Genomic DNA, 23,910 nt, shown 5'->3' with positions numbered 1-23,910 from the left:
AATTGGATTGATAAATTTACATGTTAATAAATCACTTTGTTTGTGTCAGACATTTCTGTTCCTCCTCTAGCAAAGGGCTTTGAAATTAAAAGTTCACCAAAACGTCAAAAGGAGTAAAAAAATATATCAATAAATTATTTAACAAGTACAAAGTAAGCTACTTGCGGTTTTGGTCTTGTCCAGTTTGTGACGTAAGAAGTGTTTTCATAAATAATGTGACATCTGCACTTTCAAAATCTAGTCCCAAGAATTCATTAACGATTCCACAGTATCTGCAGAAAATATAAATGGTGAACATTTCTGCGGAGGAAGGTGCATGGTGCAACCGGTAAAAAAACGATTAGAACAATAAAACACAATTAGAACATGGATAAATCCTGGTTTCCATTTAGTCGTATGAATATAGAATTGTCGTGAACACGGCAAAGTAGCTGATGTATATACCTTATGTCGTTATCCTAACGTTAATACCACGTTCCTACGAGTTTACAAAAAAACGTTGACCCAACGTTAAAAATGAACGTTGTCCAAACGTTCGACGAACGTTAATACAACGTGATTGTGCTAGCTGGGTATGCAGTCAGCAACACCTTCTTGAGGAAATCAAACCGATGATGTTGTAATAAAAGAAATGTTGTTTTTGTAGCTCTAAGTAAACTTTGTCAAGATACCCTTCTGCTATATGTAATCTTTAATTTTAATTATGTGTAATATGGAAATGGTTATTCCCCGATATTCCCAGACTGATATTTCTTCTGAATTTTCCCTGATGTTCCCCATTCCATCACTTTCCCTTTCAAAGATAATCCTAAACATATCTACCACTATCCTCTATAATATTAAAATAATAATAATAACAACTATTCGAATTTTGAAGTATTGATTTCCCATGCGATGCTGGAACATAATAAAAGGGAGTGTGCAGTGCAGTCGTGTCAACAGAAGCGTCCCGTAAATCTCAAAGTTTTTTTGCTAACTTCTAGCAATTCATATGATCAATTCCAGGAAGATCAATATTATTGCCTATTGGTACGACTGTCGTAATAAGGGAACACAACAATTTTCTTCAAAGATAAAATAAACCAAATACAGAGGAGTATTAAATATATATATACGATTATATATATCATGCATGTTATTCAGATTTCAGGACCAATTTCGATGAAATTTCAACACAATATTATATAGCCATTAGGTCTTCCCAGGAAGTTGTGGCAAAGGAAACAGCTTGAGTTTTACTTATGAGGGTCATAAGGTTAGAAATGTTTCAAATTCTTTTAGTCAAAGGTATGTCTTAACCAATTGACAATGATGAATAGCATCGCTTATGGACTATAAAGCTTTGGATTGATGACATTTTGTTCACAATTGTATTTTATCTTTTGAGTTATTTATAAATGAACGTGTACTCATGTCTAGTCCCATGCGTGTGGCGCAATAGAAACACTCTGCTGAAGATATGGTTTCCTATAAACCATATAAACAAATTACTTGGTTTACTATAACCATATAACCATGCAAGTATAATTTGCTTTACTATATAACCAAGTATAATTTCAGTAAAATACTTTTTTATCAAAGGAATTTTATCAGAAATCTTCCACTTAAGTCATGCACCAAACACTTTAACCAGGAAGTTAGCAACCACAGTAATACGTAATAATGTACGCCTACAACCGGATAAGGATGTCAATTTTGTTTTATGATCTTTTATTACCTACGGCAAAAAAACAATTGATTGAATGAAATAAGTGCAGATTGCGCTTGTTTTATTGCAACAGGTCGATGTAAAACCGAAACATTTATATCTCTTATTTTAGAAAGCATTATCAGATCAATTATCAGATGTGTTTAATTAATTAACAAGTAACAACGAAAGGTGAAGACAGTACGCTATAGAGAACAGTGCGACGTTTCGAGAAAAGTGTGGAAGTTAAAGAAAGTCGCAATGCGTATTTTTCGGTAAATTGTTACATCTTAATACTCCTTTATAACAAATATATTTACCAACCACGGTTACCTTAGGAGGAAATACTGAAATATTCATATCAAATATCTGCTATAAATACATGAACATGCAGCCTAAATTTGATTGCAATAAGCCGGACCTATCTCCAGAGATTATCGCATGCAACATGCATGCTGGCAAAATACACAAATTAATATTCAAACCTCTGCATTTCTTCTTCGTTCTTTTTACTGTCTTTCCTTTTTACCGCCTTGTTGTTTCGAATTAGATCAAGGATCTTAAGAAAAGATAAATAGAGAATAATTCACATTTATCAGTTTTCAACACATTATATGCATGCATTATGCAAATAAATATATGCGTTGAGTCGTATGATAACTATAACGCATTTTTTCTCGTTAATATATAGGCTTTTGACAAACTAAAGGGCGTTATCTTTCAGGATGCATGCATGGTTAAAAGAAAGGTGAATAATTAATCTAATCCATGTATTTAGCCCACTTGAGCTAGAAACCAAATTTCCCTCGGAAACGTGTTGGTCAGCAAGTCTGAACTCTGAAGCACATTTAAACCGATCAAAAACAATAAACACGCACCTCATGACCACGTTGTACTAAATCACTTGAGATACCAGCTAAAGCAGCTATATGACACGCGTAACTTGTGTTCGTATATCCATCAACAAGTTGATATAAAAAAACTAACTCATCACCATTCTGCATTGTTTCCATCGTCTGAATATGAAATTATGTAGTGAAATCTGAGCGTTGAAAAGATATATATGTTATGTGTAGAGCAGTGAACTTTGTTAAGCCTCACATTATGAGCGTTTCTATATACGCAATTGTAAATGAAAAACAGTCTATATATACTGAGGCTTCCTATAAGTATGCCATCCGAATTTAGCCGTACTGAACGCAGTCCTAAAAATCCTCTCTATACCACAAAGACTCTTCTAATCCTCTAATTAAACTTATATAAATTAATTTTTACCTGGAATCGTAGGAGAGGAGTAAGAGGCAATAGTTTCTGCTGGATAATGCTGTGGAAATGAGTAGACACCAGGACTTTAGGACAACGGTTTCCAGCAGATAACCAATATTTCAAACACGCTGTTAACAACGATAGCCCGTCAACCTAAAATAGTATTAAACAAGTCAGCGAAATAAAGTTTAGAAAGGTATCTGGTAAATCATTATAATCAAATTTAGTTTTATCCCGTTGTATTCTCACCTGAAATAACTATGTCAAACTTCATATTTGAAAGGAAATAAGTCGCTTTCAATTATGTCAGGAATATAAAATAAATTTGTGTATGCATGTGGATTGCGGACACATGCATGTGTTCTGTTTAATAGGAAATTAATGACTGACCGTTGCTGTCCCCTTTCCAAACTCATCAATGAGTATAAGAGATCTTTCACTTGCGAATTGAACAGCACTAGCCATCTGAAACGTACGGAAAGTAGATAGCTACATTAAAATAATCATCTTGTGTTAGCTGATCGAGCTTTTTAAGTTTTTTAACACAGTGAATAGAACTTCAGCAGCATGCAAAGCTTAAATACAATGCAAATTAAGTTTATCAGTTCGGGGTCTTCGGGATATTCTCTTATGCAATCAGAAATCGAGGATGCACCGCCACCAGACGTAGGTTTAGTTAAAAAAAATCAGTGGGTCAGTCGTAAACGTTTTGGTCCATACGTTCGCTTAACCAGCTGTGCACTTCATAGCTGCTCAGTAGTCAAGTGAATAGAACAAGCACTGACTGAGGACCGCAGTCTTGTATTGACTTGAATATACCTGGTTTAGATCAATCATAAATGTTGACAATCCCACTGACACCGTCTCACGAGTATGAATTCTAGTAAATATTCTCTCAGTTATACCAATAGTTGCTGACTCAGCAGGAACAAAGCTACCAATATGTGCTAAAAATACTATCAAACCGACCTATAATAAAATGAGATCCAACATATGTAGCAATATTTCAGCGAACTTTTCGGAGCACAATTTTTTCATCATGGGCATTACCTGTTTCAGATACACACTTTTCCCGCTTGCATTTGGTCCAGTTAATATTTTCATCCGGGATTTTTCTTTATCGACTTGAGTGTCATTTGCGACAAAGGGAGTGACGTAAATCTCTTGCAAAGGGTGTCTAATGAAAAAAATCAATTTCCTCGTGCGGGAATACGGTAAATATATCCAAAAGAACTTTCATTGTTTGACAGTGCAGGTCATCTTAATTATTTCCACCTGTATAGTAGAGCATATAAAGTAAAAAACAAATTCCGAATAAACAGGACATCTTGAGAGTAAAAAGATGAATCAATACAGAATGAAATATACAATACTTTACAACGCATACAATCTTTGTCTTTTGGATTGTCTATGATACAACACAGAGAGAGAGAGAGAGAGAGCGCGCACGTGTCCATATTTTGACTCTCAAGATGTCCTACTTATTATTCGAAATTTATTTTTAATTTTACTTTTTTAAACTCTCGGCTGGTCATAGTTTTTAGTATAGCATATTTAAGTCTTCAATTGACTGCAAAGCTATTTCACAAACCTTCCTGCTTTAATGCTCAAAAGATTTTCTTCAGTCATTTCTGGACACGCATAGTTGTTCTCTTTAGCATGCACAGATAGAGCAATTAAACTAAAATTGAAAATACATATATTGGTTCCTCGAGACGTGTTGTAAATCACTTTTCTTGTCCTTTATATAGTTGTCCTTTAGTTGTCCTTATAGTTGTCATTTAGTAGAGATAATTACCTCTATACCCATATATTATACACCCTGATATAATGATAATTAATATCCTGACATACACTACATTACCAGTCAAGCTCAGCTGTGTACTCCATAACTTTAAGAAGTAAATCAGTATGTTCCAACACAATACTTTGTAATCTGTGCATAATAGCAGTTTCATGATCTATAGGGAAATATAAAAACACAAAAAATATTCGATCACATATTGCAATAAAATATTGAGACACATTGAGGTGTAACTATGAGTTTTTCAGCTAAATCCCAAAATCAACAGCGTCTGAGAGCAGGACTGTGACTCTGCACGATAATTGGAACATATATAGGACTATAGGTTACGTATTTACCGTACTGTGGAATACGAAGTATGGATTAATTAATCCTCCCAGTTATCGAGCTGATTCTGCCATTGTAAGAAATGCAATCCCCATTTGGAGGAAAAAAAAGTTTTATTCCAGTAAACCATATGTTATACCTGTTATTTCACATAAGGTGTCGCCTAAGAGACGGTCCAGTTCTACAAATGATGAGGAAAGCAAGGTTAACTACAATGTTGTAATGAGATATCCAAAATCTCACAGTTCTTAGTTTTTTATACCTCTGGTGTTAGCGCTCTTGTAGTGTGCTGTATTATCTGAGAAAAACTAAAACAAGAATAAGTTATTTCTTATGTTGGTTAACACGACGCCAAAACGTGAAGTATGTTCTTAAGAGAGTAAAGACTAACAACAAAATCTAATCCTTCCATCTCAAAATCTTTCTCTTCCTTCATTTGTTCTGTTCTAGGGATGGCCAAAAGATAACCAAGCTAAAATATTGTAAGAATAGATAATAGATACTAAAAGAAGTCATGGTGAAAGGGGAAAAACCAAACAGAGAGAGAAGCCATGCAATAGATATCTACGAGCTCAATATGTTTCAATTACTGCATGAGATTGTCATTATGCGCCTAATTATTGCATGTGACAGTATGCCAATGATACGTTCACGAATATGCGTACCTGAGGCAGGTATAAAATGTTGCATTCTGTAATTGATGCGTCCAGTTTGCTGAGTTCTTCTTGTGCAACTTTCGTCATGAAATCTGGCAGACCATTGTATGTTCGTTTCTCTAAAAGTTTATACAAACCAACCAAATTGCAATCATGCATCATGCAGTATTGATAATCACAAGCTACAGAGATTTTTTCAGATTCAAGAACAGATTAGAACAAAATTACAGGTGTCTTACTTTCATCAAGGTTTTCATCGACTCCAGGTTTAACTACAAATCTGTTTTGGGACGTAGAATCATCGAAATCAACCTTGCAAAGATGCAAACAAGGACAAATTATAAACATGATTACAGTATTTGGGATCGGTATGATCCCAAATAGGATGTTCAGTTTTTAAAAAAACTTTTTTTCACCCTTACAATTTTGTTAATCAAAGAAGCAATCCTGTGAAGATCTTCAGAAAAGTCTCGGGCAATCTGAAGGAATAAGATTAATGATATGTTTTACTTGTAATCCTTATTTTTAAATTAGATTCCAATAAAAGTGTTTACCTTCTGAGCAATTTGTACATCCGGTATTGCTTTGCACATGTTGGAGATGTATATTGCATTGTAGACTGTCTGTATAAAGATAAAATGTTCCTAACTGAATTAAGCAAGTGCAATGATGATCGATACACATTTCATGGAGTCAGAACCTTATATAAGGATTGCCAATCACCAATCGATGCTTGTGCGGAAGCCATCCTGACTAACGTTCGCTATAAAGAAATATTTACGCTTTGTACGTGAGGTATTTCGTTTCTAATATACGAGCTCATGCAGGATTCAGGTCAGGGATGAGATTGTAATGTTATAGCCGTAATCTGCCCTATATCCATCTTTATTTGTTATTCACGCATTCGCTCCGGTTCGCGCGAAAACAGTCATCAAAGCTATCAAAAAGTATTAGCAAACTAACTTACGGAAATACATTTAATATGTTTTAAACACTCTTGAATTGACGTTGTGTTTTCCGCATTCTGTGGAGATTGAAAGAATGCTATAGCCTTTTGTCTTTGCTTTAAAACGTCCATGTTGGTCGTTGGTCGACGAAACCAAACTCTAGTTGAAAGATAACAAACTTAACAATTTCACTATATATACGGTAGCTATATTAAATTCATGTCGAAAGTTGAAGTGTTTATACCTTAACAAGCGACTACCAATAACAGACTTGGTCATATTCATCATGCCTAAAAAGATGATTATTAATATTCCATATCAGGAGCCGGTTGTATCAAGCCCGTTTAGCTTAAACGGTGGATAAGTCAAAATTAAATAACACTCTTACATCTCTCTTGAATGAGTGAACTTGAATATTATGCACTGAATATGTAGTTGTAAACAATATCTTTGTATTATGGTTAAAAACATTTAGTTTGCTTGTTGATTAAAACGATAAACTTGCTTTCTATTTTGAGCTTATCCACCGTTTAAGCTAAACGAGCTTGATACAACCGGCCCCAGAAATGTAAGTTTAGAAAGGGAAAATAATCTGTAGGACACAACTGTGTATACATCTTCAGAATTGAAAGATTGGCAAGATGAAAGACAGACTACATGTACTTCAACTGATCAGTGTAGGCTTACCAAAAAGTGAGAGACCTTCTTTAGCACCTGAACCGCCTTTAAAAGCTGACGGATGGGATTCCTTTTGAAAGATTTGCAGCGCACTGAATTCAATTAAAAATTGGGCGAACCATTTAGTTTGAGAAGTAATCGTATATTAAACAAACAATTCTATCATACTACTAACTGTATTCAGAAAGGTTCAAAAGAAACTAAATAAAATCACGCTGTGCATGATATTGATAATAATCAGAACTACATTTTTCACCTGTAAGTGTTCTCGTCAATCATCATTGCGTCCTCTCTAGATTGTTTAAAAGAAACAGAATGGTCAGAAAAACCGCGCTCTAGCCTCTAGTTATCATTATGGTCTCTTTAGATTCTATGTATACAGGCGTGCCTCTCATCAATATTATTTATCACAGTCCTGTACTGCTTACAATGAAAACGTCTTTAATGCGAGAATGGGAACTTTGGTCTCAATATCTTCTAATTCAACTCCAATTCTTTTTTTGTCGATATATTTGATCAATGCTCCTGTTGCTTTTACCTACAAAATCAACAAAATAAAGAGTAAGGAGTTTATATGTATATTCATTTCATAATCATTTAAAGATTATTTTTCATTCCTTCTATCACCGAAGTAGTCTGTGATCATTAGACGTTCAACCCCCGATTACTCCTAAATGTTGCAATCAAATTTCTGAGAAGTGCCGCATTTATTAAAATTTACCATATTAGTATTTTCAAATGGTACGATTGATCCAAGGTGCATCATTCGCTCAGTTTCCGTATAATGTTGGGGCAAACTTGGTAGAACATTCAGGGCCAAAATTCGTCTTTTACAGATTTCTAACGCTACGAAAAAATATTACCGTTGACGACCATCAAAACGGAATATTACACTACCATGCTTCATTCTGAAACTGAGATATATCATATGTGTACATTTATCACTTGCCTGGTGGTAATTGGAAACCGAGATATTTCTTATGTTGCATGAATTATTTGGGTGGCAATTGCGTTCGATATAGTGAATGATGCGAGCTTAATATTTTACTGACTAAAGTAATAATAAATGACATATGTAGCTACATTACCTAAATAAATGAATGTGGAGAACTGGATTAAGCCCAGGTGACGCATCATATATCAAAAACTTACAAAAATCAATACTTGGTAGGATCTCCATTGGTATATTATTTCCAGTAGTTTTTTCTGAGTTTTCATCTACAAAAAGTGATATATTAATTGTACCGTCATATAGTAAATCATTCAGATTGATTAAGATATACGAAACGGAATATGGCCAAAATTCAGACGTTCAATAAACAGGGTATAAACCAAACCAGAATACACTGCCGTTCTGTCATATTTGAAGAAGCCGGGCGAATAAATCGAAGGAACTTAGTTCTAGAATTCAAAATTTTCCGTGCGTAAAAAAATACGACAGTGGAAAGCAGTCCTTAATGCCAGAGCCCATACGTATAACTGAAACTCAGCAAAACCAATGAACCATACTGTAGCTAGAAATAATCAGGTACTGAAATAATCATCTGCGGTGATGACGAAGCAATTCTGGTCAGTGGAGAAATAAACAACCCGGCTGGTATGTGGGTAGAGTATAGTAATAATGGAATAACGCGCAGCATTTACGTACGTATGCAAGGGGTAATACGACTTTGGCACAAGAGAACAGCCCACAAATCAACCTAGGTTCAAGTATTCGTATACGGCTGAGGTCATGCAACAGTCAGTAAAATAACTGCAATGACCTGGGTTATTCCCGGCCAGAGGGTTACCCTCGCGCAGGCTTTTCCCTAAAATATTAACTGTGCTTAATTCATTGATCTAAATTTGCATGTTGATTATAGGGTTTGCCCAGTTACTAAATATTCCATATGGTGCACTAACGTAAAGAAATTTCGGTTTTACTTTGGAGTTAAAAATTGTACGAGGACTGCGGAACAAAAATGAAGAGAAATTTTGTGAAACGAATGATAAAACGGGGTAAAGTCCAGCGTAAAGTGGTTGCAGCAACAGTACTCAAATATGTTGCCTGATTTAGAGAGTTGACGGATATTCGAATGTGTCAAAGGTAAAAAGGAAACTTTCACAACATATTTCAAATTCTGTGTTCTGTTAATTACATACATACTTTCATGTGTTAATTCATTAAACAACATCTGTTGAATGTTTTATTGTTAATTTGTCATAATGTGGAACATATGAAACTTTAGTGCAACTGGCATATGTATCAGATACCTGTCTAATATTACTGTATACTGTTTCAATGTTGGATACTGGATAGTGATAGTTTCCACTATTGGAGGCCTTAGTTTTAACTGTCCAAATGCAACATTGAAATAGGGGGATGGGGGATAAAGTCATAAAGATTGAAAAGTCTTGGTGGCACATATTATATTGCATGGGATTATAGGTTAATGTCTTCAGAGGCAATACCACAATAGACTGGGTATTTTCTAGTAATTACCTTCACTTTGTAACACTTTAAGGAATTTTTCATCTTGATTTGAACTTGATACAACTGTGGTGGGTTTCACCTGCATAATTACTAGAAATTGCAAGTTCTTTGAATTTTAATTAATCTGATTGTAAATTGGGCATTGTACATGACAATTTGTATGTTCAATAACATACATAAAATAAAACTATTTCTAATAAGGAACCTATGGGTCAGAGCAAACCTGGTTAGTCAAGTTTGCCACCTCAGACTATGGCCGGATTTCTTGTTGATTTGATTGACTGGGTCAGGTCAGCTTTATGTCTTTGAGACTAATATACTTACATCGTTTTAGAAACTGAAAATCTTGTGTTTCTAAAATGTCCATCTGCATAAACAATTGTGCAGAACCAGCATCATAATAAGCACTACCAAGTTTTCCACCAGACCATATTGCACTCATTATCACCTTTAAAATAATGTTTAATCTTGTTGCACTGTATAGGTGGAAAAAATTAGTCAGAGTCACAGATAGTTTTAGTTGATAGGGACAGCCAAACTTTGGTACTCTAGGTTACCCTGAAAAAAAACTTGGCAATAAGGACATTTCTTCTGAATACCCCCAAACTCTGTGTTAACACTTTGCATATGCACCCATATTGAAGGTGCTCATATATTTAAATAATTGTGAATCATGAATTTGGCATAGTATAAAACATAGTAAAACATAGTATTCAAAAAGCACCTCATCCTGTTCCTCTTCAGAATCAGACGTCAGATAATTCACCATTCGTTTGTGGCCCACATCGCTCTCGTTTAAATCAACTGATGATATATTAGCTTTATCTCCAGGCCATCTTGAACTTTTTGGTGTTACCTTGGTGCTGGACTTCAAGGGGTTAGAAATCATCGCCCTTCACCTTCTTCGGTAAACCGGTAATTTAATAAAGAACGTTATTTTTTTAGAGCTATGAGAAATATTTTGTACGTTTCCTATTTAGTCAATATTTTAAGAAATAATAAAACAATGCTTCTTATCATTCGTACTGTCTTCGTACATAGTTGTTAAAATAAAGGAAAGAAGTATTAAATTTCCCGCCGTAGTGCAGCGTCCAGTGGCAGCCGCTCGCCCCCACTCCACACTCCCCAGTGCTTTAACTGCTTTTACCTGCGGTTGCTGCTTTGCGAGCTCTTTCAATCTTTTCGTCTCTTGGTATATTTTACTTGAATATTTACGTATTTATGGTATTTACTTCCAAGTTGGGGAATAAAGGTTGAGAAACATTTCATGTTTCCCTTTCTCTAGTTTTACGAACCCCGATAGGAAGACGTGAATCTTACCCAAGTTGCAGTTAGAAAGGTTTGTTACAAATTGGTACAAAAAAGAGTAATAACTGCAGAAAAACCATTACCGAAAAATATTCATAGAATACAAACAGAAAAAAGGATTTTCATTAGTCAATGCCCAGCTTTTTTAATCATTTAGCATGACCACGAAGGCGGAATTAGCTGTTTAAAAATAATATTTTACCATCCAATTTTAAACTTCCGTATGAAACTGAAATTTGCATACGTCAGGACCTCATGCTGACCGGGCAAACACCTAATCGACATGCAAGTAATAAAAATTTTCATGCGCGAAAGGGAAATAATCCTACTGCTTTCTGTTACTCTAAATAGTGGAGAGGTATTAAGTCTATAATCAACGGTTTGCTGCATTACCACTCAGTGTGTATTACCTTACGACGCAAAATGCATTTACTATGTTATGCTGCAATATATATCGAAACTACTCCGGGTAATAAATTAATAACAAACGATGTTTCCATGACAATATCACATTTTCCCAGACAATATTTAGACGATGTCGTCAGCCTTGATAATAGAATCGTTATATTCCGTTCAAAGCCTATCATATTGCAGAACGCACACCACCGCCCATTTTAACTAACCAATCAAAAATAGGTAAGTCACATTCTAAAAATACACGAGCTTCTTAAAGCGAATTCCGAGCGAAATCGGTAAATTCCGCTTTCATCCGATAAAAGTCGGAGGTAAAACGATATATCGATTTTGGTGTTTGCTCGAAAGCAGGCAGCAAGTTGCTCGCCATTCATGGATATTTTATCCTTTTTTGATACAGAAAGACGAGATTTTACTAGGAGCGAAGATAATTTCATGATGTCAGTATATGACAAGAAAAGATTGAAGCTTGATTTAACAAGCAAAGTTAAAAAACAAGACAATAATAATGCGGTTCTTACTTCACCTGACTTGATAAAGTTGAAGCTTGATTCGCCAGAACTCGAAAGAATTATCCTAGCTACTGCTGGCAGCGCTACTCCGACCCCAAAACAGTACAGACGAATAAAAGGAGCTTCAGATCTTACTGTGAAAGAACAGCAAGAACAATATGTACGAGGATTTGAAGATGCTCTCAATAAAATGAGACAAGAAACTACAACACAGTCGAACAACGAGCCCATTGCTTCGACACTAAATACTATAATCTCTAACAATAATAACACTACCACAAAAACGGCTCTTGAAAATGAAATTGGGATAAACCATCAACCAGTAAATGGGTCATCATATCCGTTTATAAAATGCAATTCCACTCTACCGAACACTTTGTATCCAAGTACAAATTTTGTCAACACAAGCAGTGGTTTTCAACTAAAAACTCCAGCCAGCCTAACTTTGCCCGTAACAACGACAAATCACATGAGAACGGTTGGAAATTCTTCGGTTGTTCGAGTGAAAACAGGAATAGGGAACAATGAACAGGATGATATAACAGCAGCGCAATTATTGGTGGAACCAGTACAGGGTAGTTCTCAAAGTGCGCCAGAACAATGCCAAATTACCTCGGTTGCTACGACAAGTTTTACTCAACTTTCTACAGTTCCTATCGACTTGCATCAACAGGAAGAAGTTAAAACAGAACGAAAGAAACACAGAAATCGTGTGGCGGCATCAAAATGTCGAAAACGTAAACTAGAAAGGGAATCTAACTTGCAAGATACTGTAAATGAGTTAAAAGAAAGACATAACGAATTAAGTAATATTGCTTCCATTTTGAGACAGCAGGTTTGTGATTTAAAACTTCAGGTTATGGATCACATGAAAAGTGGTTGTGAAGTACTCCCAGTAGCAGCAACCTAAAAATATTGTGAGTAAAGATATGTTATTATTTTAACAATATATTTTCGTCAAGTGTAGTTATAAAAGTGGTGCATCTAGTTGACCACTGTATTTTATTTTATCTAAGATAAAAAGGTAATTATGCATAATATTACTATGTGTATAAAGCATGTTTCATAATGCTTTTATAGTGTAACTTTATTATTTAGTTAGGTGTGTAAACCAGAATCAAAATGTTTTATTTGTGCCTTCCCTACTGAAACACAAACTGTAGTACCAAGTATCAAGCTGTCCTATTAGAAATTCTAATTCCTTATTAGAACTACAGTCTACTAATAATTTACTAAATGGGTAAATTATAAAATTTCTAATGAACTAATGAAAAGTTTATTTCATTTTGCACAAAGCGTGTTCATCAATTAGTTTTGTTATTGAATTGTTTGAAAAGAATTAAGAGGACACAGTAGGACTGTTTGGTATGAGAAATTTCTGGTGTCAATATATTTTTTAAAAATATTTGAAAATATTTTCAAACGAGATGTAGGCGGCAGTGCTTTTTCTTAAAGTTTTCACTTAAATAACTGATACAGTATTCTGATATTGTATAACATTATACTAAACAGTGCTGTCAATGAGACATATTTCCAACAACTGTGCTGTTTTTTTTTGTTTTTTTTTTATATACGTGCATCTCACAAATATGTCTTTAATTAATCAAAAACCCTCAATTCAACCTAAAGCCCTTTAAAAGCAGAATAATTTGCATTAACCACCATATTAGAATAGGTTAACATCAAATTTATACCTATATTGAATTTTATAATTTCCTGCACCTACATTGACCATTATTTGTATGTCTGTGAATGTTTTTTATTTCTGGTTTACATGCCTCTAAATTTAGCTATTACACAGTATATGCATGTTTAATTTGATTGATAAATAGATTGTATTAATTTATGATTATATGAGAATTGCTGAAGATATGTATTAAAAGTACGTATATAAACTATCAATTTGTTTGAACTTTGATTTCAAAGTAATGGGTAAGCTTTTTTTATTACGGGAAACAAGGTATGAACCTTGGAAAATGAAAGAACATTGTAGATAAACAATCTGGTAGAAAGTTTAAATGCTAAATAGTAAGGTTAATTGTTTCGATAACCTTTTGTACAAAGGCTGAGCGGCAATGCGAGTGGCATCATGTGTTCTTAGCGGCTGACTCATCCTCTGCTCATATTGTTATTTGTAAACACAATAAATTAAAACAGATGACTTATCACTAAAAATCCCCTATGGCTATAGGCACCAAGTAAATTTACTAGTTAATTCCAACATTTTACCCCCCACAAAAATTGATATAATATTGTCCATAATTATTTAAAATAGCTTGTGTGTTACTGTTACCACAGTAACAATTTACATTTGTTGTATGAATCAGAATGACTGGACAATCAATATGACTTCAATTGCCATAGTGCATTCTAGTTTACTTCAATCTGCCTTTTCAGTTAAACATACTGCAGAAAAATTGCAGGGGTTGCTGAGTAAAATGTACATAAATATGAGGTTGGATTATTTATTTGATCCTTTAACCCGAACTTTTTACTGTCTACATCTTGAAGTCATTCTGTGGTTTGTGTGCGGCAGCTAACTTACCTATCATGAGGCATGTTAATAATTATGTTATTGTAAGTTACTGTAATGTTTTACATTCCAGCATTTCCCATGTCAAATTTATGATTGACTTTCCTCATCACTGCTCTCAACATCGCTTTTAACAATTCTATATTCAATATCTTGTTGCCTGGGTCTCTGTAGGGGATGAGCAAGTAGTCTAGCTGTACAATCATGTAACCTCACAGCAGCATATGTACTAACTTCCAATACAAAACATTCCTCAGTTTCATCCAGTTTACAAAGTGCTTCATAGATTTCCTAAAATTCAAAGACAGAAGATTCTCAGTGTTTAACCCATTCAATGGTTTAACCATGCTAGATTGAGTGTATAAAATTAAATGCTAGATTGTATAAAACTATAAATGAATGTAGCATCAACAAATTTGTTGTTAGCTAAACGAATAAATCAGAAGGGTAAATGTGAAAGTAAAGGTTTGAAACTGAAGTGAAATCATTAGTGGAGATCACTATCCTAAACCACTGTTTAGGATAAAATATTCACTCAGCGTATTTCACAAGCTTGTTATATAGCATAATTGAAAATAGTAATTATTTAAAACAATCACGATACACGGCAGTTCAGAAGAATTTATGGAAAGATACTGAAAACGGTTCGACCGCGATATTGTGTTTACCTCACATTTATTATCCCCACCAGGAATTTGATGGATGTACAAAACATCAAAAAAGAAAAGACGACAAGACGTGAACCGGTCAAATATCTAAAAATGAAACAAAATTATAGCATTTTTCGATCGAGACATACGCATAGAACGTCGAAATCTAGGTCGCGATGTCTAAAAAGCCTTCCCTTTACACCAGACGAGGAGGGCCTGACTGGTGTTAACTGAGATATCAATCGGCCCCGGCTTTTTGCCTCGCCCTCTTCCTGCCAGTGCAAGGCCTGTTCACAGGATAACATTTTGTCCGATCAATCAATTCACTTCTGAAATACGAAATGTAGACTGTCTGTTATTGATAAAGCAATATTTCATTGGCTTTAGTTGATTTGTTGCCACAAACTTTGCAAGTGAACAGACTATAAAACATATTTAGGAAGTGAATTTGATCCGACAAAATGGTTTTCCGCAGGTTTCTATGATTGCTTCTATTAATATTCTAGAGATCTGTGTAATTGGATAAAAAGATGATCTTACTCGTCTGGCTTCACGAGATAGTGTTGGTATTTCACTGTGAGATCTTCCATAAATCAAAATAATTCGAACAACATATTCAGGAGGAATATCAACTTCGTTCGGTACTTGTGGCAATTCCACATGATTTTCTCTACAGAAGTGTAATGTTCAATCTTATTATGACAATGGGATTACAGCGTTCTTCGGTGTTTTCAAGCTGTTTTTAGCTTCAACCAATGAACCTTTCTCCGAGTCAATCAGGAGAGTATTAGGTCATGATTTAAGATTATTCTTTCATACTTACATTGTTTCTAACAGTGACGCCATATCTATAAGTCTATGTTAAGGAAAGTAATATGGGAAGAATAACCAATGGTAATGGTGCGTCCTTCTTGCAGGAGCGGATCCAGAATGCACAAACACAAAACTGAATTAAACCATTCGACCATGGACATGGTCGAGTATACCGTTTTCCGGCCATATTCGACCATAGTCGAGTATACTGTTTTTCGGTTTGTTCGATCATGGTAGAGTATACCATATTCCGCTATATTCCGAATTTAAGGTAAGGTCGAATGTACCGGAACATTGGTATACTCGATCATGGTCGAATATACCGAAATATAGACCACACAGAGGTGTTGAAGCAGGAGTTTAAAACATCGCATCAGTCAGCTAAAATGCTGGGTCTGCCCCTGCTTTCTTGCAGACAGAGAAAAGGATACCAAATTGAGGAAGTGAAAATTCTTGATTTGGCCGGATATTATCAATAGTATCTGATATTAAATGCAAATCATTGCTAAAATCTTGAACCTAAAAATAGTAAACAAAATATATACAAATGTTGTTCACCGCCAATTCATCAGGAAACACGAGAATTCTCTAACGCGAATTTTTAAAACCTGGGAAATGTAAAAAATTATGAACTAGCAGGTGATTCAATACTTCGTGTGTCATACTCACCCACAAAGCTTCCTTTTCGAAAGTAAGTATTGCCATTTTATGTTTTTTATTGAATCTGAGCTTGTGTTTTGCAAAGATCTCCACTGATTTTTTCAACTGTTCAAATACTGTTCTACACAGAGAGAAGGCAACTGTGAATTGATCTAGCTTATACATGCATCTGCTTGAAGTTCTGGCCACACAATCATAGTGCAAAGTGTACTTGCTTATATTTAGTTATACCAGCTAAACTAATAAATCAAGCGTAATTTTCTTCCAGATGTCGTATATTTTGACAGACCTGGTTAATTAATGGATGAAAGGTTTTACTGTTTCAAACTGTGCTGGAAGTTTGGAACTACTGGCTCTTTGATTTTTCTTATATATAATATGAAATAAAGAACCAAAATTATAGAAAGATAACTCTATTTGTTCTTGTCATCTGCTAAAAGTGAATCCCTATTGTTGCAAGATTTTAGTGTGCTTTCTATGAAAACAAAAATCACTTTGCATTGTTTAGATTAAGCAATAGCTCCTATTCGAGAGTTCCTTACCTGTCTTTTTGGTTCTGTCGAGATATGACCTCATTCATCTCAGAGGATAAATCAAAACATAGAACCTTCAAAATTAGGAAAAAACAGATTATTTTGGCAATATGCAAACAAAGCTTAGAAAATGCATTTTTTGTACATTCAGTAATGTTGACCAACTGGAATTTCTATAAATTGATAAGCAAAGATTAAAACTATTTTGCTCCAAAAATTGTGGCAGTGTAGAACCTGCAGTTTTAATTTCTATTGTCCTGCATTAATCACATAAACAACATAGAACTATAATACACCTCATTTTAGCCATTTTAAGGGCAATTAAGTTCTATTTTGCAGATGTTTCAAGTGTTCAGAATTTTAATTGACTCAATGATATTTAAAGGTAATGGATGAATAATATTAAGCATGCATCTCAATGAAAGATTGGCTCTGTGTAACATGCACAATTGATAAAAATTTTTAGATTTCATAGATCTAATATAATTAATTATATTATATATTTGGCAACACAGAGCATATAAAAAAATTACATAAAGAGAAACAACATACAATTTTTTCAGGGCAATTTATCTTTGGAGTATGTTGTACATAACTTTCAGCTTCTTCTTCTCGTTCATTTTCCAGTTCTTTTGGCTCTTGATGTCTCTCCTCACTAGCAGCAGACTGATGGTGAACATTGTCAGTTAGTTGAACAGATTGTTCATTGGTTGCACTTGTGTGTTCCTGGGCAAGTGGAACATTTTCGGAATGTTGTGCAACAGGCAATCCAGATTGTTCCTTATTCATGCTTTGCTTTCAGTTAATCAAACCTGTAGGTATCTTTGTCTAAAGACATTAGGGATATATAAATTTATATATAGAACATATTAAAGCAGACTGTCCCTATCAATTGGTCTATATTGCTTTTGCAATTTGCATTAGAAAGTGCCTTAATTCAAAGTAGATATCGTAACCATTCCCTCTACATCTACAAAAGAAACCTCTTTCGATGGGACTGGCCAGTTGCTACGCCATATTCAAGTCTTGACTTGCGTGTATTTCTAACTTCTAAGCTTGTCAAAAGGACTCCAGTGAGATAAATTATGAACGAGTATGTATTCTTTCAGCATACGACGGTGTCACTGTGTACTATACTTGATTCAACTTGTCAAATCGTCGAACCCTGCATATGGGAACTAAACCGCCATTTTAAATTTGACCACAAAGACTGGGGAGAGAATTCAGCCACTGATTTAATTAACCATTAGCATTAGTAATTAAGGTAGTTATGGATGGTTATGTTTGGCTTGGAAATTGAAAATTTTTTGAATCTTTCGCCTGGGTTTTGCGACCAAACTAAAAACGTATAATATTTAATAATATGAGACTTAATATCTCTGATGTCAGTTCTATTTAGGTTTAAATTCTACAAATGAGTTTGTAGACTTATTCCTTCAAATCTTTGGAACCCGAGGATAGTAAGCTTGACCTGACGTAATTTTGTGAAATGACAAAAAAATGACAACATCAATATCATAATTTATGTACTTGCAGCCTTATTATAAAAGAATCACATATTGCTCTTAAAATAATGAACAAGATTTAGCCGTTTGATCAACACGTTTGATTTTGAGCCGTATTTACGCTACACTAAATTTATTGGCACAGCACAGTTGAAATTGGTAACCAATTTCATTAGTGTTGAAGCTAACAAAAGGCTGATGATTTTGGTACGGGTACCCATTTTATCTGTGCCGCGCCGATAAATGAAGTGTGTTGTATACAGTGCTTTGCTTTAAGGATTTTCCGCACGATTGGAAGGTATTTTCAGGTCTGGATGCGCACCACCATATGAGATCAATGCATTGATTAAAAACACATGTCATTTAGACCTACTATCACGGCCGATATTTCACTGCGTTTACTCCGATTTCTTTTCTCCACCTGATTTCATTAACAGTTTAGCTCCGCCTTTTAGCATTTTTGAAAACCAATACACATTAATGATATCTAAAATTCCCGCAGTAAGAATCCATATGAGTGATAACAAAGGTCCTAGAGCAAGTCTCTGGGGATAAAACCAGACGCTAAATGTCTTGTAGTAAAAATAAGGAATGAAGATAATACGACCAAGAAAAAAAGCTAGTATCATAAGCAAACCATTTCTGATGAACGCTTTTGAACTACGAGGCTGACCAGTTATGTCATAAAACCACCTACAAATGAAAAATAAAATTGTAGTATCTGGTAATTTTGTCTTGAAATGTTAAAATTACCACCTCGCAAATAAAATGCTAAAATTATGCAACGTGCGGTCTAAGTACCCTAGAATATGCGATTTTACTGTGCCACTTGCCAATGTAAGACTCGGTAAAGAGCGTAGGTATTGTTCACCAGGACTAATTTTTGTACGTAATTACGTATTTCAATTTTAACACTGTACCAGACACAGTACAATCATAAATTTGACGTCTTTAGTAAAGTCTCTCTATGTAAAGAGATTTGACAAAGAGGTCAATAAGTACATATTGTATTATTGTTGGTATGTATTAATATACCTTTGATTAACAAAAGGCGTTGATAACTCTGCGATTTGTCGAATATTGGCAAAGAAAAGAATGTAGCCATCGACCTAGAAAAACTCACATGTTACAAATTCCATTTAAGGAATACTGTTCTGTGCATATTCCTAATGCAAATATCTATATTAAAAAACATCTTTAAAAAACTTACTATTACAAAAATATAAGCTAACAGCGCCATTATGTGATGAATAACCATGAATTTATCTTGAAAATAACGATAGTACCAGACAATTACCAGGAAATCTGGAAGAGGCCAAAAACCATTCTGTTAATTAATCATCACACACCACTATTTTATCTACCTAGTACTTTGAAAAATGATATTTGTAACTCATATAATGCACACAGTATGATGTTATATGAAACCAGCTAGTACCTGCCAATATATAACCAAAGGTAATTGAGATTCCACTTCTCACAATAACAGAATCAGTACTGGAAAGATTTATTGATAAACATTAGTACCATATTTAACATGGTTACTAACAATTGGGTTGAACTGTAGAGAAAGAAATTAATAGAATACCAAAAATGATCCAACAATGTTGACTGATCAAAGAAAAATGCATATAACGATATTGCAGTGGCGACAACAGCATGAATATTTGATCCAATTCTAAATAAAAAGCTTAAATTACCACTAAGCAATAAATCTAAAGTCCAAAAACTTACCAGGGCCTCCTAAGCTACAATTTATTTTGGTTTAATTTAGTTGATGGAGATAAAATGAGGGGGTAGTAATTTTGCAAACCTTTCGGTCTGTTAACTGAGGCTTCATCACTTGCAAATATATACTTATATGTGGTGTACCTACAAGCTAATTTATTTCTATTGTGATATCACCATGCAAATTTAGACAAAACTAGAATAATTATACCTGTTGATTGGATTAATTATATATACTCATATGATATAATGACATAAAACATACCTTGTGTCCCAATTTACTTGATCTTTAGCAGCAAGGTGCATATATTTGGATGAAAATATTTTTGAAATCCAAGGACAAAATAAAAATAATCCAAGAAAAATTACAAAACTAAGACCAGATATATAGGAGTAAAATACAACATCATTACCAGTCATGTTTTGTCTCCTAAAAGAAAATTAAGGGATTAAAATTGACATTGATTAAAATTGACATGTTTGAAGACCTGGTAGTAAATTTCAGAAAAGAGTAGGTTAGGTACATCCAGGTAAATTGTAAGCTAATGGATGTGAATTTATGGATAAAAGTTTCCAAAATATTTTGCATCTCCAAAAATTTCATACTAGTAGTCTATATTTCTCAATGAATTCCTAAACTTGTACAATAGTTTGAAGGATAAATATCCTAAGTCAGGCTTTGTGGTAAGGACAATGGCATAATTGCCATGTGTTCATTTCAAGTAATTGTTTGATCTGACACTATCGACAGGTACGTTTATATTGTTTGACACTGGCAATGTTTCTTTTTAAACAATTTTATCATTAAATGAAAATAATAGACTGAAAAAGAATTAATTTTACAATAATTCGGTTCAATATTAAAGAATTTATAGCAAATATTTCACAATCTGTGGCATGTGCAAATTCTGAAGACTTACTGGCAGTATAGCAGTGATCACTGGCAGTACCAGTGAACTCTTGTAACTATAACAGCTGTCACATGCCAATACAAGTTATACGATTCACAGTCACTTTTATACGACGTCAATAATTCAAAATGGGATGAAAAATGAAACAAACTTACTTGTATTTTGACTAAAAAATGGATTAAGAAACTCGTAAAGAACAACAAAGCATCAAAACTTATTTTCACTTTTTAAAAACAAAATGATTTATTTATTTCTTGTTTATGTCTTGCAGTAAAATTTGGAGTTTGGACTTACGCCCGCATGATTAGATGCAGCGGCGCACTTTATGGGTATTACTTCATGTAATGAGAGAGTATCGATGTATTGAAGTTACTCAAAATGTTGGTTCTTTTCTCAGTTTTCTGTAGTATTACTTGTATATTTGTTGTTAGAATTTATTGGGTGTTAGTTAGAAAACGAGAATTAAAGAAAGAGAAGGTTGATAGATTCGTCAAAACAATGATAGTTGCTGGATCAGGTATACACTGTTACTGTATGTACTATAATGGTAATGGATATTAAATTACAGTAAAAACGTCTGTTTTGGCGGTGTTGCTGTTGCATAGTTGATCAATGGTCAGGCTTTCACTGTCAGCTATGCGTCAGTTGATTGGTGACCAGCCAACTTCCTCCCCCAGTTAGCCAACTAGCTCTTATTACCTTTTATAAAGAGCAACGTCAGCCAGCTATTGATCCAACAGGAATATTAACTATATCCTTGGTGGATTTTATATTTCGATTGTTTTCTTCTAAAAAAATTTTTATATTTGGCATTTTTTATAAAAAGCCTCATTTTTAAATATTTCTTCTCAGGTGGCCACACTAAAGAAATGCTGTTGTTATTAAAAGGCTTGTCAAGATTTTATTATCCTAGAATTTATGTTGTGGCAGATACTGACACTATGAGTTCAGAGAAAATTGAGAATTTTGAACAAAAAAATAAGGTATACTTCTCTTATGGATTTAGCTTACATCTTTTGCAAGGTACGGTGTACTGGCTAGATATATACTTTCATCAGAGGCTGTGGAAGATCTTTAAGTGTTAGCAGCCCATAAATACAATCAATTTCAAAATAAACTAACAGTGCTGAACGTAAATATTTGAATGTTTGCCCCCCTCCCCACTTAACAATCCTCCGCACTCATTTTTACATTTCACAACTATTAAAGACTTGCATGAGCATGAAATTATAATAATCAATTCATAAATGATTTTGCACTTTATACAATGTTGATGAAATTCAATATCAAATAAATTTGTATTATCTTTAGTATAAAATTGAAAAGATCCCACGAAGTCGTGAAGTTCACCAATCATGGAGTTCAACTGTTATAACTACATTAAAATCCATCATATTTTCATTTCCACTTGTATTTAGACATAACCCTCAGTTGGTATGCTCCTTTTTTTTTGTTTTTATACATTTACACACTGAATATGGCTGAGATGTTTGATATGTGGTTATACAGTTCAATCTATCAGCCTGAAAGTTGCCAGACTGAAGAAGCATAACCTTTTTTTATTAGTTCATGCAATGATCATAACAGGGAAATTACTGATTGCATGATTGTGGTGGAATTTAGTGTAACTTGTCTATTTTTTAGATCTTGTGCAATGGCCCTGGAACATGTATACCAATTTGTTTTGCAGCATTTATGCTAAAGGTAATTGATTTATCTCTATCCCTCCACACAAGACTTGAACTGTTGAGGAGATAGATCATGTGTATGCCTTTTTCATGACCATGTACAAATTGTTTTATTTTTAAATTTTTTTCAAGGTTTTTGGAATACAAACAGCATCAGTGATATATATTGAAAGTATTTGCAGAGTAGAAACGTTATCATTATCAGCAAAAATCTTGTACTATTTTGCTGACAAGATTCTTGTTCAGTGGAGACAACTAGAAAAGAAATACCCAAGAACACTGCATCTTGGAAGATTAGTTTAATGCGCTGTGCTTTAATAATATTATTCTGTGTATCAATATCATCTTTGTCTTTATGCTTGTCTATTTATACTGAAATACAATTTTTACAACACACTGTTATTGGAACTGGTATTGGAGTTTAGAACTCAGTCTTTTCGTTCTTGTAGGCTTTGGAATAAATGATGTTGTACAGTAATTACCAATTTTTTTATTTGTAAACATGTAAACGCGTAGTTTGAATTCTTGCTCTGAACATATGTTCCCCTGGCTCAAAGTCTGAAACTGATAAAAATCTGCAATATTTGGGGCATTACTTACTCAGAGCAGCAACTCTGAAGAACTAATTTCACCGAGGGCGCACAACTACACTCGTTGCGTCTCAAATAGATGAAGGTGTGGACGTGCGGTGATAATGCAGTAATGTCAGAGCGGTTGAGTTTCGTTACTTTTGTAATGTATTTGCTGCAAGCCTGCAATGTAAACAATTTAATATATGTACACATTTCCGGAATGTTGTGTCTTGTGACCGCGCTCA

At 34.2% G+C, this 23,910-nt stretch overlaps 5 protein-coding genes across 8 annotated transcripts; 2 read left to right on the top strand and 3 right to left on the bottom strand.

Moving 5' to 3' along the window:
• Positions 1-148: 148 nt before the first annotated feature.
• LOC114535858 (mutS protein homolog 5-like) lies at positions 149-11,088 on the bottom strand. 2 transcript variants are annotated; one of them, XM_028557175.1, is made up of 28 exons: positions 10,986-11,088; positions 10,563-10,740; positions 10,163-10,286; positions 9,848-9,928; positions 8,518-8,583; positions 8,087-8,211; positions 7,794-7,903; positions 7,622-7,657; positions 7,375-7,457; positions 6,932-6,977; positions 6,708-6,846; positions 6,441-6,503; positions 6,295-6,363; positions 6,163-6,219; positions 5,980-6,052; positions 5,750-5,859; positions 5,476-5,556; positions 5,347-5,392; positions 5,224-5,265; positions 4,818-4,914; positions 4,545-4,634; positions 4,004-4,130; positions 3,773-3,922; positions 3,344-3,418; positions 2,963-3,106; positions 2,566-2,703; positions 2,173-2,246; positions 149-272 (listed from the first exon to the last, which is right to left on the bottom strand). In XM_028557175.1, exons 2-28 carry the CDS (start codon positions 10,725-10,727, stop codon positions 158-160), a joined length of 2,526 nt encoding a protein of 841 aa, XP_028412976.1. In that variant the 5' UTR covers positions 10,728-10,740; positions 10,986-11,088; the 3' UTR covers positions 149-157. The 2 variants fall into 2 exon arrangements, with proteins under 2 accessions (XP_028412976.1, XP_028412977.1); XM_028557176.1 differs by lacking the exons at positions 9,848-9,928; positions 10,163-10,286; positions 10,563-10,740; positions 10,986-11,088 and adding an exon at positions 8,703-9,035.
• LOC114535859 (transcription factor AP-1-like) lies at positions 10,736-13,910 on the top strand. 2 transcript variants are annotated; one of them, XM_028557178.1, is made up of 3 exons: positions 10,736-10,753; positions 11,124-11,177; positions 11,961-13,910. In XM_028557178.1, the coding sequence occupies exon 3, from the start codon at positions 11,996-11,998 to the stop codon at positions 12,980-12,982; it is 987 nt and encodes a 328-aa protein (XP_028412979.1). In that variant the 5' UTR covers positions 10,736-10,753; positions 11,124-11,177; positions 11,961-11,995; the 3' UTR covers positions 12,983-13,910. The 2 variants fall into 2 exon arrangements, with proteins under 2 accessions (XP_028412979.1, XP_028412978.1); XM_028557177.1 differs by lacking the exons at positions 10,736-10,753; positions 11,124-11,177 and having other exon boundaries at positions 11,831-13,910.
• Positions 13,911-14,523: 613 nt separating this feature from the next.
• LOC114535860 (BRISC and BRCA1-A complex member 1-like) lies at positions 14,524-18,484 on the bottom strand. Its single transcript, XM_028557179.1, has 9 exons — positions 18,245-18,484; positions 17,814-18,089; positions 17,271-17,335; positions 16,738-16,849; positions 16,500-16,587; positions 16,079-16,103; positions 15,796-15,925; positions 15,274-15,360; positions 14,524-14,896 (listed from the first exon to the last, which is right to left on the bottom strand). The coding sequence occupies exons 2-9, from the start codon at positions 18,048-18,050 to the stop codon at positions 14,696-14,698; spliced, it is 945 nt and encodes a 314-aa protein (XP_028412980.1). The 5' UTR covers positions 18,051-18,089; positions 18,245-18,484; the 3' UTR covers positions 14,524-14,695.
• A 219-nt stretch (positions 18,485-18,703) lies between these two features.
• Positions 18,704-21,689, bottom strand: LOC114535932 (transmembrane protein 56-like). 2 transcript variants are annotated; one of them, XM_028557275.1, is made up of 7 exons: positions 21,561-21,689; positions 20,760-20,924; positions 20,355-20,444; positions 20,205-20,263; positions 19,977-20,071; positions 19,802-19,875; positions 18,704-19,459 (listed from the first exon to the last, which is right to left on the bottom strand). In XM_028557275.1, exons 2-7 carry the CDS (start codon positions 20,912-20,914, stop codon positions 19,165-19,167), a joined length of 768 nt encoding a protein of 255 aa, XP_028413076.1. In that variant the 5' UTR covers positions 20,915-20,924; positions 21,561-21,689; the 3' UTR covers positions 18,704-19,164. The 2 variants fall into 2 exon arrangements, with proteins under 2 accessions (XP_028413076.1, XP_028413077.1); XM_028557276.1 differs by lacking the exon at positions 21,561-21,689 and adding an exon at positions 21,415-21,471.
• Positions 21,690-21,744: 55 nt separating this feature from the next.
• LOC114535933 (UDP-N-acetylglucosamine transferase subunit ALG14 homolog) lies at positions 21,745-23,533 on the top strand. Its single transcript, XM_028557277.1, has 5 exons — positions 21,745-21,922; positions 22,258-22,388; positions 22,717-22,839; positions 23,050-23,109; positions 23,226-23,533. Exons 1-5 carry the CDS (start codon positions 21,784-21,786, stop codon positions 23,394-23,396), a joined length of 624 nt encoding a protein of 207 aa, XP_028413078.1. The 5' UTR covers positions 21,745-21,783; the 3' UTR covers positions 23,397-23,533.
• The last annotated feature ends 377 nt before the right edge of the window (positions 23,534-23,910 follow it).

The sequence above is a fragment of the Dendronephthya gigantea genome, unplaced genomic scaffold, assembly GCF_004324835.1.
Source record: "Dendronephthya gigantea isolate DGI-Jeju-01 unplaced genomic scaffold, DenGig_1.0 000127F, whole genome shotgun sequence".
Taxonomy (NCBI): domain Eukaryota; kingdom Metazoa; phylum Cnidaria; class Anthozoa; order Malacalcyonacea; family Nephtheidae; genus Dendronephthya; species Dendronephthya gigantea.
The sequence above is the reverse complement of the archived record's forward strand: the minus strand, read 5'-3'. Positions and strand labels throughout refer to the sequence as shown.